Genomic DNA, 15,326 nt, shown 5'->3' on the forward strand with positions numbered 1-15,326 from the left:
CTTGAAATGCAGGTAGGAAGTCTTATCAGTCTGAGGAAGGTCTTTGAGGAGGGAAGAGTTCCTGGAAAGATCTAAAACATTAATCTAGGGGTTCATAGCACAGCAGTGGTAAGGCTTCATTGCTCACTAAACAAAGTAATAGTATTAACAGTGAAAAGCAATGAAACACAGATGCCAAGCACTTTATTTACAGAAAATTTCCATGTTCAGAAAAAAAAAATTATTTTCTGCAACCACATCCATTGGCTAGATAAAATAAAGGTGGCATGTTTTTAAGATCTGTTCCATATCTGTCCTTTGATCATTCATAACCAAATCCTCACCCAAAAAAATCCATTGGCTTTTTACAGGACTGTTTTCATTCCCTTGAGGTCATTTACAGGTTTTACTCATGCACATTAGCAATGTCATGGCGTCAGGGCAGAGCAACTTCAGAATGGGGAGAAGGAGAATCATTGAGTCCATACTGAGGCATAAGATCATTTAGACAGTGTAAGCCAATGCAGGGTGGGGAGAGGGTATTTATCTCCAGATTAAAGGCTATTTTTCATAGTCCAATTGAAGTCAGTGCAATTGTTCAGGTAAGGAAAACAAGGGCCAGATTTTCCCTCAAGTACTATGGCATAAAGCAAAGCTCTAAGCAGCAATGAAATCTGCTCTTGCAGACCAGACGCTGTTCTCATTGAATCTAGGCCTCCAGCATCTGCTTCCTCAATGCACAATATGCAGCAAGTTCTACTGCAGCAAGTTTAGAGCCAAGAATAATAATAGAATGCTGCACAATGTTGTGTCATATGCATTGTCAGACAGTTAACAGCCTATAGACATGCCTAGAACAATTCTGGCTGGAGAATTTTAAGACAGCTCATATAACAGATGCACAGTATTTTTAGGCACACTAAGTCAACACAGTGGTGTTAGATAATCAGCTTGATGTTTCAGAAGACAAGCCAGCTACCTGTCAAGCTCCAGAAACCCTGTCTCACCCATGCACGCTGCATTCTGCCACCCCACTGGATACTACAGAAGGTATTTTGATGTAGGCAAACACTCCAATGCACTCCAGTGATTGTCAGGGATAGGAAATTGGTAAGTAAAAGAAGATGGCAGATGCAGCAGCTAAGGCTGTATCCCATCAATTGGTCAAAACTATGCCCCACCTTTGAAAGCCTTCTACCATAATTTAATGATTATGTTAAGGATTAGAGGAGAATCTAGTTCTCCTTCATCTCAGGGATGAAAATGGATTTGTCCTTCATTAAATGCATTTTTTTCAGAGCCTCCTTTCCCTTGTCTGAAGCATGTAATTTATACTGTCTTGCACTTCAGGGTTTTTTTTGTTGTTTGGTTGTTGTTGTTTGGTTGGTCTGTGGCTTTTGCTTTGTTTAGGCTTTTTGTTTTGTTTATACACTTAGTAAATTCTGATACATGCTCACAAAAGAAAGGTGCTTTAGAATCAGCCTGCGGGACATAGAGGAAGACCTGATGCCAACAGCATAGCATGAAGCACAAGGCAGTCACAGACGGATAAGTACCTCATGGGGAACACGGAGATAAGGAAGCTGTGTCCCTCTACCCAACAGAGACAGACATTAGCTCACAGATAGGCCACAGCCTCAGATAGTAGGTGCTTTGAGGCATGGCTCCTGCACACTGCTGAGGCTCCTGGTAAAGTTCATAAGGCAAAAAAATCCATTTTCTGCACGAGTTTTAAACCTGATATAAAATGGTAAATAACAGTGATAATGCCTTTTGCTCCATCTGCCAGTACTGCAATTCATTTTACTCACCAACACAGTAAGCCAGCAGCCTTGTATATCAGTATTTGGCATCTAGCAAGAACACTGAAAGATTTATGGATTTCTTAGAAGAAAATTAGTCAGTAGCAAATAGGGCTTCACCAGCTTAATATCTTGTGAGGAGGAAGTCAGAAAATTGCTGCAGAGAGACCTAAGTACTTTAAACTATTAAGATACATGTCCAGACCAAGTTTTTCCAGTCTGTCAAGTCTGGCTGCAACTGCTTAATGTACTTTAAGTCATCCAAAGATCAGCAACAGTTCAAGGAACTCTGAAATTCCCTAAACACCCATCTTACTTTAACTTGCTACATACCTTCCTTTTCTCTTCCATTTAGACAAGTAGATTGAAGTTTTATTTGAAATACAGTTAGAAATAAGAGTTAATAGTATCTGCATAATAAACCATCTTTAATTACGCTTCTAAGACATGCTCCCTCTGTTTTCCAGCAGAATTCCCTCCAGCAGAGGAGGTATTTCCATCTTGCACAATGGTAAAAGTACTGCTTAAAGCCTGTCAGTAAGTTTAGATTTTCAATATTTTAAGTCTGAAAGAACTCCAGTGATTGCAAACTGAAATTACATCAATCTAATCTGAAAGCAGATACACACATGAACTGCAAGTTTAGACCTAGACTGTCATATTCCAGTCTGTCCATACCATTATTTACTTTATTTAATTACTAATTAGTTCAATTAATAATATCCAAATCAATTTATTTTTTTATGTGTCTAGAGAGGCACATGATATCCAAATTCTCTAGATGGGAAACAACTTCAAATCCATCATGTATCTGAAGGGGGCCTACAGGGATGCTGGTGAGGGATTATTCATTAGGAACTGTAGTGATAGGACAAGGGGTAACAGGTTCAAACTTAAACAGCAGAGGTTTAGATTGGATATAAGGAAGAAGTTCTTTACTGTTAGGGTGGTGAGGTACTGGAATGGGTTGCCCAGGGAGGTTGTGAATGCTCCACCCTGGCAGTGTTCAAGGCCAGGTTGGATTAAGCCTTGGGTGATAGGGTTTAGTGTGAGGTGTCCCTGCCCATGGCAGGGGGGGTTGGAACTAGATGATCTTAGGGTCCTTTCCAACCCTAACTAGTCTATGATTCTACGATTCTATGGGATTAAAAGATCAAAATTAAGTTGAACAGACTAAATCCACTTCTGGTGTAAGCTGAGAAGCTTCTTATCAGCCACCATGGTCAGATCAAGTTGCATGAAAAGTTAGTTACTCATAAGAGTTGAAAAAGAGAAACATGTACATACCACACAGGATGCTTCATATTGTTTCCCCAATTTAGGTCTTAAAAATGCACTGAAGGAAAGGAGAAAAAGCATTAGAGATCCAGTACTTCAAGGGCAGATTTTGCTTAGTTATTTTTCTCATGTCAGAAGGTTAGCAAAAGGCTGAGAAATTTAATGTAAAGGAAGTTGTAAGGCCATAATAATGTTCAGATACCTGTTGATGACATCTGTCAAAATGCTGTTACCTTTTCTAGAGGGCAAAAGTATCCACACTGATATGCCAAGAGGCAGTTAATCCACCCTCAAGAAAAGTCCTGTTCCCCATGAATAAATCTTCCCCCAGCAGTTTTCAGCCATTTTACCCCAGTGAAAGATTTTCAACATATTCTATTTAAAATGTGTTAAATATTGCTGAACTTCCCCTTGCTTCTGCTTTAAGCAAGAGCTCCATTTGCCAGTTTAGTATTATGTATTTTCCTCCACAGTTACCGATGTGGAAAGCTTACGACGAAATGCAGGCCTGTACCCTAGAGGGAGAGAACACCCACCCTCTGCTATCACTCCCCTCCAGAATGGGATCAAAGTTAAATATTTTTAAAAAACAAATAATCAGGTCACCTTATTACAGCATTATCTTGGGGTGGGTTTTTTTTTTTGAGGACACTAAAGGTGGAATAAAGGGATTTTGTGATTGAGGCCTTAAATGAGAGCCACAACCTTCAAACCTTCCAACCTTCCCCTCAGCTCCCACAATGTTTTCAATTTAGAATTTTGTTAAGACAGGAGACACAGGATTCACAGGGAACATACAGCCCCAGCCATACATTCAGCCTGCTTCTCACGCATCATTACTTTCCAACCCAATGAAATAAGGTGAGACTTTGACGTATCTGTTTGCATGCTGACCTCCCAAAGCATAGATTACAGCTCCAGGATGGCTGCAAATACAGATACAAGCAAATACAGATATAAGCAAAGCTGCAAGTCTGATGCAGCACTGAGGAATGCTGCTTCTGGTACCAGAGCTCCAGAAGTCCTCTTAAAAGTGTGGGGAGGGAGAGAACAGGAAAAGAGGGTACCAGGGACAGTAAGGAGGGGAAAAGTACATAGACACACATACACATGGATGTTTTAAAGTCATATCAAGAAGCTGCCTGGGACTGCTACTAGGTTAAGCTGCCTCCAGTCCTTCCCCCATCCCTGATACACACAGATCTCTCTATATACTGAGTGCAAAGAGAACAGCTTATTTCATGCCTTCATGCTGCAGCTGCAATAACTGCTTCCTCCCTGCCACTGGGCAGCAGCTGGCCCGCCCCCCCCCTCCCCTTTCCACTGCCCTGTTGCAGCTATATCCCAAGTACCCGGGGCTTGCTGCTCTCACCTGGTTTGCCTCCAGAGGAAGGTCTGGATGGGTAGAGGGATGCCACGGCCGCTCTCCTGCTCCTGGCCCTCTGAGCTTTTCCTTTTCACCATGGTGCTGATGATAACTGCTTCTGTGAGCCAGTCTTAGCAGACGTACCAGTCGGGATCTCCCATGGCTGCCTCTTCGCTCTCCGCAACTCTTTACACTCTTCCCTTCATCCTCCGCAGCCCACCCGCTCCCTCCCCTCTTACACCTCCCTTCAGCTTTGCTGGTGCAAAATGGCTGCAGAAGGCAGGGAGGAAATTAGGGGAGCGAAGATGTCCGCGTCCCTCTGCTTCCTCCCTGCCTTCAGCACCTCCCTCTGTGGACAGCTCCAGCACGGAGCGCCGCGCCGGCAGCGGTGACGGGGGAGGGCTGGCGCGGGGGGCGGCGGTGGCACCACCCCGGCCCGGCCCGGGCCTCCCGCAAAACTTCAGCGCCTGGGGAGGGTCCTTCTGCCTCTTCCCTCCTTCCTTCCCTCCCTCGGGCGCGGTGCTCACCGGGGGAAAGTTTCGAGGCCACGGCAACCCGCAGCGAGAGGACGATGCAAAGCAGCCGAGAAACGAGCGGGATAGGAGAGGGATTACCTCTCTTCCTCCTTACCTCCCTCGCCGCCAGCTAACGGCAGGGAGAAGTTCAAATGCGCTGCTCCTGTAAATCGGGTGGAGCTTGGTCAAGCCTCCCCACAGCCGCAGAGGAGCAGAATCGAGAGGGCTAAAAAAGGTGGGGGTGGTGGGGTGTTCATTAGTTGTTTATAAAGCCAGGTTCTCTTGCTTGGGGATCCACAACGGCAGGAGCCCTCAAAGCGTCTGATGCAGCATGGAGCAAGGCTGTTAAGTGGGGAGATAAACCATTATCTTAAGAGTGGGGAGAGAAAGGAAGCCAGTAACTGAAAGCAAAGACTGGTGGTAGGAGCAAAGGAAATTTGGGTAGTTATTCCTTAGGCTTTTCTTACACAGCAAGAGTTGAGATAAACAGTGGTGAAGAGGATGGTGACCACCAAAGCAGATTTACTTGTGTTTCCAACTAGACACCCGACTGATTTGACTAATATAAAGATACGTTTGACTCAGGTTTGCTGGAAATACTTCTCAGTCACTGTTAGATTAGTTCTCCTACCTATCAGAAGATAGTATATTACTACAAATAATTAACAGAAAACACAGAAGACCCTTATCAGTTAATTTTTCACACACACAAAAAGTGCTATTCCATTGCTTATATAAAAAGGTTGTAAGTTCAAAGGGAGATGCTCCAACAAGGCAATGACTTGTACTTGGACAAACAGGTTTGCTGGAAACCCAGTGCCACTACTTTGATGATCTGCATGTATTCCCAATGGGATGAAGTTTTTCCTGGTGCCCAGCCTAACCCAACCCTTTGCTGCAGTGCCTTAGGCTGGTCTGGATCTCCACTTACAGGGAACAGTATCCTACTTAGTCTACATCTCCCTCTTGCACAAAACGAGTACTAAGTCAGTTAGAAGTTTATTTGTTAAGCAAAACCCAAACAATATGTTAACAAACAAAAAGTTTAAATAATTAAAATCACTAATCTGACCACATGCTGAAATGCTAAACTGGTTGGGTTGTTTGCCATGTTTGGCTGATTGAGATTTTTGCTGTCGGTCACTTTCTGCTGAGGCACAGAAGTAAGGCCCTTTTATTCACAGAATGAGCTTACTCAGACAGGAAAGTTTTAAATTACTATTTTCTTTCCTTTGGTTAAAGGAGTTCAGACAGGAAAAGAAATAATCTTATGAGAACTAACTACAGAGAGAATTTACTTCTAAAAGCAAGTTAGGTATTGAAGATGTTTCCCAACTCCACATCCCTTCAATGGATTCAGGATTTTGTATACAAAGTCTTCTTGTTAGGAAAGCAAATTTGAGTTTAATTCCTGCCAGCTTGCCTACTGACAGAACTGAAAGAAAACACAGTAGGAGTGATAAACTTATTTTTAAGTAATTCCTTTTTCGAGTCCTTTAACGTGTTATGGAATGTCCTGGGTTCAGCAGTAGCAGTCATTTGGTGGCTGGTGCAGTGCTGTGTTTTTGACTTTCAGACTGGGAACGTTGATAACACCAATGTTTTTAGTTGTTGCTAAGTAATATTTATTCTGACCAAGGACCTTTTGAGTCTCATGCTCTGCCAGGGAGAAGGGAAAGCCAGGAAGAAGCAGAGGCAGGACATCTGACCCAAACTAGCCAAAGAGGCATTCCATACCACAGCACATCATGCCCACTATATCAACTGCGGGCAGTTACCTGGAAGGGCTAGATCACTGCTCGAGTCGGGCTTGGTACTGGTCAGTGGGTGGTGAGTGGTTGTATTCTCTTCCTTTATTTCCCTTATCATTATTATTATTGGTGGTAGCAGTAGTGGTTTGTGTTATACCTTAGTTAATGAGCTGTTCTTATATCAACTCGCAGAAATTGCATTCTTTCAATTCTCCTCCCCATCCCTCCAAGAGCAGAGGGAGGAAGAAGCACAGGATTGAATGAGCGGCTGCATGGTTTTGAGTTACTGGCTGGGTTTAAACCATGACACACACTTGCATCCTCTCCTTATTCCTACATTCAAGAATGAGGCGCTTACAATAGCTTCCTGTTTGCTGCTATAAACATAATCTTATTATTCCCCTGCTCTGCTACACAACAGGAAATGCCAGAGGAAAACAGCACTGCAGCCTGCTCGCAGACTGCAGCCAAAAGCGCCTACAAATTCTCTTGATTTACAGGGACACCAGAGGCATTTGGTGTGGTTAGTCTACTGGAGCTGTTTAGGCCTTAACAGCCAAGGATGAAAACAATAACACAATGCTCCACAAACCCCAAGTTTAGTTGGAAAGTAAGAGCATTCACTGGTTTCAAACTTACCCAGGTAAACATTATGGCTGCCCCCAAACACAGGCAGTCCTAAAGAGCAGATTTTGGAAGCTCTAGCAGGACTTCACTGAGCCTCCAAAGGGGAATCCAAACATCCTCTCTTTAGCTCAAGGAGGAGCAGGAGTAGGGCATACAAGGCAACTGTTCTCTAGCTCCACACCTCTCAGTGTTAACTGTAACTCAGAAAGCAGAAGGACAATATACTAGTACCACTGCCTGGCTTTCTGCTACATCCTTGAAGGACTCTTTAGGAGGAAGACACAGCTTGGAAGTACAGCACTATTTTCCTTACCTTTTCTTTGTGCATAGCCAGCATCTTCCCCTGTCACATAGCCTTTAGCAAGCAGAACTCAGGTAGCCCAACAGACACCAAAAAGGAACTGCACAGCTACTGCTTGGTACTAATCAAAACACATACCCGCAAAGTGCATTTCTAGTCAAACTCTGTTCCTGCCATGATGCCTCTTGACAGCTAGAAGTGTAACAATGCAGTAGGAATGATAAACTCAATTTTAAATAATTGTTTTCTCCACTCCTCTAATGTGTGATGGAATTACTAAATAAAGCATAAGCTCAGTTAGCAAGACATCTGCAGTCTAATTTTATTTAGAGTTTAGAATATTGCTCTCCAGCAACATGAAGCTGTAAAAGACACCTTAATCCCTCTAATTGTACAGAGGTTTGAAGAACCTCTGAGGCAACATAAATCAGAGAGCAAATAAAAGATTACCAACAGCTGGCACTACCCTAAAGAACTGCAGTCCCAAAGGTGCAGATTCTCCACTCCAGCCAGGCTATGACCAGAACTAACCCCAGGAGGTAGCACAAGTGGTATATATTAGTTTGATGGTGTCTATAGAGACTAATTTTGTCCTCGCCTTGTTTTCAAGACTCCAAAGATATCCCCCCACAAAGGGTACATGAAGTTGAAATGATCTGTACCTATGTAAGTGAAACAGTTTGCAAACTGGAAATTACACATGTAAGAGAAGAAGGAACTTTACAGCCTGCGAGATTTTACTTATCTCCATACTGAACTGTGCTTGTAGTGGAGGCTTTCAGATATGCAGTCAGCATCTGACTGTACCTAAATACTGGGCATGACGTGCTGTGTTATGGAATACCCCTTTGGTTAGTTAGTGTCATGTGTCCTGTCTCTGCTTTCTCCCGGCTTCTGCTTCTCCCTGGCAGAGCATGAGACTCAGAAAATCCTTGGAGAAAAATGACTGCTACTGCTGAAACCCAGGACAATAACACTGCAGTGGATGCTGCAAAGATAAAATCCACCAAATCAGTCCCCTGCTTTCTGTTACAGCACAGAGAGGAAGCAAGCAAACTCTTAAGGGAGATCATTATAGCAGGATAACAGCAAGCTGTCCCAAAAACACACTGTGCTTGGTTCACTAGGCTACACTGGCATCGTGGCTGCCACAGAAACACAGGTCTGTCTGCCTGCACAAAGACCAAGACTAGTGCAAGTCATCACTGGTTTCAGGAAGTAGGCATGAGGAACAGTGGAGATGGTGTCATTACCTCTGCTGTACTCCAGCAATTCCCAGCCCTCCCTCCTTGCCTTGGCACAAAGGATGCCCATGACACTATTTTTCCGTTTCTTCTCTTACTACAGGCAATGTCAATCTGACATCCCCCAAATCACATGATTCTGCTTGATCACTGCTTTTTTCATCACACAGTTGGGTTTACACAACCATCAAGGTAGGATTCAGTCTTCATCCAGAAACAGTCAAAGCTGGCAACATGCCACAAGGTGAGACCACTGAGCAGAACCTGAGCATGAAGCCCCCACTCCACAAAGGAGTGCACAGAGCCGGGAACCTCAGTGTCTTGCAGTTGTTTTCATTTCATTCTCCAAGTCCCCAGCCTCAATCCCTGCTGCACAGAGTCCTAAGCATTCATAGCTTTAATTTATCTGTTACTTTTTTTGTAGCGAGAAAAACAGAATCCAGACTCTCAGGAGTATCTTGAGGCATTCTGTTGTGCAGTAGCTTTTCCAAGAGCAAGGCTGTAAACAGCTCCTAAATGTACAGCCCAGAGCAGAGAACAAAGACAATTGTTTGGCACACTCCTGAGAGCTTAGTGTTCCATAAGCTGCCAGTAGGCTTTGTCCTTGGCTTCAAGGACCCATGCTGAAGACCCTTTCTTGGGACAACCAGTCACTGAAAGCACTGATGGATACCACTCATTTTACCCTTTCTTGTATGGATCTGTTGGGTAGAAGAAAAAGTTATTCCTTCATTTATCCATTTCTCTTCCTAGGAAGTCTTTGGACCTTGTTAAATAACTACACTAAAACAGAGCATCAATAGAGAGTGAGTTCAGAGAGCTACTTCATTAGCAGTATTGTATACTTTGTTATTCACATCAGTATAAAGAACAGATCAAAGGCTGCTGTTTCAGCCTGGGAACTGTATACATCCTCTTTGCACTATCATGAACTACACAAGGGAGAAATTCAGGGCAGTTCAAAACAAGGGTCTGATTCTCTCCTTCCTAGCTGTTTTGTAAAATTTAAAGTCAGGAAAGCTTTGTTTTACTTTAAGGGCTTTTAAACTCATCACAAAAACACTTCAACTAAGGTTCTTCAGATGTCTCATTCAACACTTCCTGCCAGCCCTGCTGGCAATGTGTTCAGAAACAAGGATACATGAACCCCCTAAAACTACCAGGCTTGCTGCTGTTGCTACATGAATTTGGGAGGGAGCAGACTATAGTCCAGCTGGATCAGATTCCATAAGGACAATCATATATTTAATGCCTAAGCCACATTCAGCTGGAATCAGTAGGAGTGGCATAGTACTCATACATCTGAGAATCCTATTTCAAAACAGAGCAGGAACACAGATCCTCCACAGAGGAGGATCTGCAGTCACTACAGAGAGTTACTGCCTTTGCATAACATTAATTCAAGCAACAAATCATATTCAAAGAGCCATCTAATTGCATTTAAGTACATATAAGGTTATGCTCCAACTATGTAAGGCAAAGAGACATGGAACAAAGTCCTACAAAATAACATAGGGAGTCTCTGAGCAAGACTTGAGGGGGTGGTGGTGGAATGAAATAAAGCTTTCACTGCCAATTTATCATACCAGCCCTTGGATGAGGGCTCTCCAAGCCCTGGGATGTGACTGCTTTGAATATTAGCTGCAAACCTTTTACTTCCTTTTGGGAAAAGGATAAACACAGCAAATCTCCCCCCAAGCCCCACCTCACCCAAGCACCTTTTCCCTTCTTCCCAGAGAACAAAGTGTGAATTTCTTTTTCCACCAAGTTACCAAATATGTGTTCCTCTCCACTGCTCAGAAGAGAGCTGAGAACTGCCTTCAACCCCATACTTCTCCTTCCAAGGGTGCTCATACAAGCCAGGTTTGGGAGCCCCACCATCAGAGAACCTTTTATCTTTGAAGCAGCAACCGGGACTTCTGCTTGAACACAGCACCAGGCAAAAGGCCTTCTGACTGCAACTCTGCTCTGATCCATGCTTTTAACTACCCACCTGCCTCTTCTACCACATTCCTTTACAGTGCAAGGAATACCCCATGAGCCATGACAGGCAGAGAAAGGACAGACCCTCTCTACACCCAGCAAACAATTGCAGCAAGATTCCTGCGCTTCCCACACTGCCAGCAACATTGTAACTAAGGTTTTATTCACAGCATGCACTCACCTCAGTGCTCCACCAGTGCTCAGCCTGCTAGCAAGCTATAAAATACACCTCCTACCACATGCTGCTAGTAAGACACAACAGTCATAGCGATATTAGCTGTTTTTCCTTCACATAGAAAGGAGGAAACAGGTTCTTACCTGCTGCCCTCAACCACTGCTCTAGCTGTGAATACTTAAATCAGGATTCACCCTTATTGCTCTCAAACCTCTCAATCCTTTTAGCAGATGATACATTAGTTCTGCCTTGTGCCTAAGCACCCTTAGGAGGGCGCTTCTAATGGATAATTAACAGCACTTCATTATTCCTCCAGGTGCTCTGACTGTTTATTTATGACTATTGCAGCACCACAAGAAAGCGCAGCCCGCTCAGCCGCAGAGCCCTCATGGCGCCGAGGCCCCTCGCTCTGAGGTGAATGGGGAGCGCCAACCCCAACGGCCACCTGGCGACCGTTAACGGCCGCGCGGGAGCACGCGCCCCCCGCCGGGCGTGAGGTGAGGCGGCGGCCGCCATTTTCCCGACGACGGCCGCAGCAGGGAACGGGGCTGTCAGCCCTAAAACACCAGCCCCGCCGCCCCTCATGGGCACAGGTTGCTGCCTGACGGCGGAGGGAGGCTGGCTAGCCGCTCAGCCAGGGGGCAGAAGTGGTGGGACCGTGATCCAGAACCGGGATACACCCGCATCCAGCTTGGACAGAGATGGCTCCGGTCATTGGCGACGCCCTCACACACCCCTGCGCTGAAGGGAACACCGTGGCAAGGGAGGGGTTGCCGGCTCGTTGGTGTGTCATTCTGCTTGCAGGGCTCAATGGGTCACTGTGGGGTAATGAACCTCACCTGTAGGCTGGGACGGCAGGGATGGACAGGATCGTGTGTTCACATAAAGCAGGGAAATACACCCCTCAGGTGAGAGCACTAGCTGTAAAAACTGATTCCTTTGGCAAGAAATAGCAGAGATTAACTGAGGAAAAGAGACTTAATCCTCTCCTGACTCTCCTGGCAAGGCTGACTGCAATGGCAGAGGGTGCACCATAACTTGCTTCCATGCAGGGCAGCAGCGCGCAGTGGTTGAACGCAGGAGGGGCTGCACCACAAACACTGGAAACCAACACAAGCGTTTAGATGACAAGCGATTTTATTTTGCAAAACAATCACTATACAGCAACAAATACAATTGCAAATCGGATTGAAAAACATGAACTACCTACCACCAGCCATTCAAGAAATGCCTCTTATGGTAACAGGCTCTAGAATTACCAGAGAAAAACACAGGTTTGTAACAGCAGACTGTATTCCTTGACATCCCAGCATACAGCATGATTATTTGTTGGCTTTTTCTCTTTGCTAAAGTTGAAGTGGCTTTTATGTGCTTGACTTTTCCAAGTGTGAAACTAATTTACCTTCCTGCAGTGGGAATTGCTGGAGTTGCAGAGGGAGTTGCTTTAGCAATCAGTGAACTCAACAGACACCTAGGCTAGAAATCTATCTGCATTGATTTTCATAGCAAATGTGATCTACTCTTCAAGGCGTTTGCCTTTGAAGGGATATTTGTACTTGGGTTTCAAACAGTATTAGGTCCAGCGTGGAAAAAACTGCTCACATGTGGTAGTCCACACAGGCTGCCTTTCGACTCCCTTTGGGTCGTGCATATAGGCAAGCTTAGGTCTGTAAGCAGTCACGATGAGGTTACTACTGTACCTTAGCAGCATGTTGAATGGATAGTACCATTTACTGCCGTACAGTGAAAATATACATAGCCCTTGTGGGCATACAATGTGCCTCATCAGTATCAGTTTTTCCTGGACAGATTGCTGGACAGAGCTTTGCTCAACTTTGATTTCTTTCTGCTTGTGGTTACATGGAAAGAGAGCTCTGCAGGTGGGGCAGAAGCACTTTTGTCTCTACAACTTGATGCATTATTAATTTGGGGCTCTCCCCTATCTATCCTAACAAGATTTCACCATTCCTTTTATCTGGATGATCTCTGCTTTGTTACAGGGTTGGGTCTGAGGCATCCAGCATACCTGCTGGCTCAACATGCCTGTGGAAAAGAAACACAACGGATGTGGGTTCCAGGAAGGTGGCCCTATCTTCTTTAGTGGGCATTACATATTTACAAACTGTTGTTTTAAAAACCAACAGCCTTGTTGAGAAGATTAGTATGAGCATTTCAGTGAACATCTAGAGTCATGTAACATGACTTTGGGGTTTTATTTATTTAACAGCACAAACCTCTCGATTTCTTTTCATCTGACTCCACAGCGTTCTAGCATTCTGTCTATGGAAGTATGATTATGATTACAAAGATCTTTGCTCAAATCAAGACAAGAAAGCTCTTTTTAATGCACGAAATAAATGACTTTGGACTCATAGGTGGATTAACTAAGCTCAGGGTTAATTCATAGTAATTGACAGTATGATCAGAGCAACGTGCTATGCTGTTGTTTTTCCTTTCCGTCTTTGTTGTTTTTCCAGGAAAAATGGGAAGAGTCTTTTTAATGTACCTCCCTTGACACTGTTTCCATGGAAATTGTAGTATCTAACTAAAAGTATCATATCAGAAATACAAGGCAGAAATCCAGATGCACTTAGCATGGTTCTAAACTCACTGTCCTTTGTATAAAACAACTGACTTCCAAGCAGTATTAGGTACTTTACAGTGTGAAAAAGCTTTTTGTGGAGCTGCAGTGTCATGTGTGGGGCTGTTAGGAGTTCATCTTCAGTAAAATTTTTCGAGCTATAACCTTTTTGTTTTGTCTTTGTGCTGCTGTGACAGCTTAGCCAAAATCCCCCTTTGGTCCACTGAACACTTACTGTCTAGTAACTGCATTTACTACCTGAATTTAATGGCGGGGAATCCTGTGCTATTACTTATTAGAATCCTTCTCCACAGACATAAAAATCTCTATGAGTCTTTTCAGATCAAAGCCCAACACACACACACACGCACACATACAAATTAAGAAGGAAAAAGAACAGATCAAAAGCTTCCAACACATAATGTTAACCTAATACATGTATTGAGTATAGCTGAACTGACAGTGCAAAGTTTAGTTGAGAGATTTCAAAAGGAAAAGATCAAACAATCTGCAAGAATGTAAACTGGTCATTCCATATGTCTACTGTACATATAGTACCAGCAGGTGATTATCTGCTGATGCGTAATACTACCATATTACCTTCAGTGTTCTCTTAGTGTCCATAAGATAGTGTCGGAGTTCCCACAGGTAACTCCGCTGGATTGGTTATTTATGTATCTCTGCCTTTCATCTTTTATGCACACTTTTCCATATACTTTTTATAGTCAGTATGATCCCACTTTGCTCAGGTTTTAAGATGCCCTATTTATTGATGAACAGCTATGGCAACCCAGTTTAGGGGGCTCATTTTATTTATCCACATACTACAACTTACAGGCATCTCTGTTATGTTTATCACTGTTATCTGAGTGCCTGAGTGTATAAGTCATCACTAAAGGAGTGGAAAAAAAACATATTAATACTTTTTTCTGTGTTTCAACTTTAGCAAAAGAAAAAAAAAATAAATTAACATTCACTGTTACTATAGGAGTTAAAAAAAAACCAAAACAAGACCAACCAACCAAAATAAAAAATAAAATAAAACAAGAAAGGAAAAAAAAAACCAAACCAACAACCCAGAACCAAACTATTGTGGATTTGTTTTTTTAAATTCAGAATCCAAACTCAGCCATCTTTGGAGACCCTTTTACAAACATCCGGACCCCACAAAAATCATACCTTTGTGAAGAAAGGGAGAGAAGGGAAGAAGGAAGGAATCCTTTTTCTAGCATCACAGAAGAGACTTGCATCTGGCACTAAAACAGGGTCACGGCTTTTAGTTGTTACAGAAAGCAACTTCATGCTAAAATTTTCATCTTTTTTGTTTAAATGTATTCTTACGAATAGGGAAAAAACCCCCTGCTAACATCTACTTTTACATACCTAAAATTGCAACACCAAAGGGTGCAAGAGACACAGATACTGTGAATAAAGAAGTAGAATATTCAAGTATATGAGGAGGGCGTATCACAAATGGCCACAGAGAAATATATATATATCTATAATACTGTATCAAACAGATGGAAAGGATGTGAAACCGGTGGTGCATACACAAATCTAGCCGCTTAACCAACTTTCTAATCAGACACAAGTCTGTTGGGGTGGAAGTGCTGCTTTTAACAGCTTTATTACGGCACTTCCCCAAGCATGGTTTGAATGTTTTCAACTACTACTTTTAGTTATTAGTTAAATAATTTATTGGCTTTTCAGCTATACACTGACAT

The 15,326-nt window shown here is 43.3% G+C and overlaps 1 protein-coding gene across 1 annotated transcript in view; it reads right to left on the bottom strand.

Annotated features, from left to right (window-relative positions):
* The window catches only part of UNC80 (unc-80 homolog, NALCN channel complex subunit), a 117,971-nt gene extending 113,448 nt beyond the window's left edge, over positions 1-4,523 (bottom strand). Inside the window, 2 exon segments of the mRNA XM_034065723.1 lie at positions 3,069-3,117; positions 4,432-4,523. Coding sequence (XP_033921614.1) covers positions 3,069-3,117; positions 4,432-4,523 — 141 coding nt within the window.
* Between the last annotated feature and the right edge of the window lie 10,803 nt (positions 4,524-15,326).

Source organism: Melopsittacus undulatus, chromosome 8 (genome assembly GCF_012275295.1).
Source record: "Melopsittacus undulatus isolate bMelUnd1 chromosome 8, bMelUnd1.mat.Z, whole genome shotgun sequence".
NCBI classification, from domain to species: domain Eukaryota; kingdom Metazoa; phylum Chordata; class Aves; order Psittaciformes; family Psittaculidae; genus Melopsittacus; species Melopsittacus undulatus.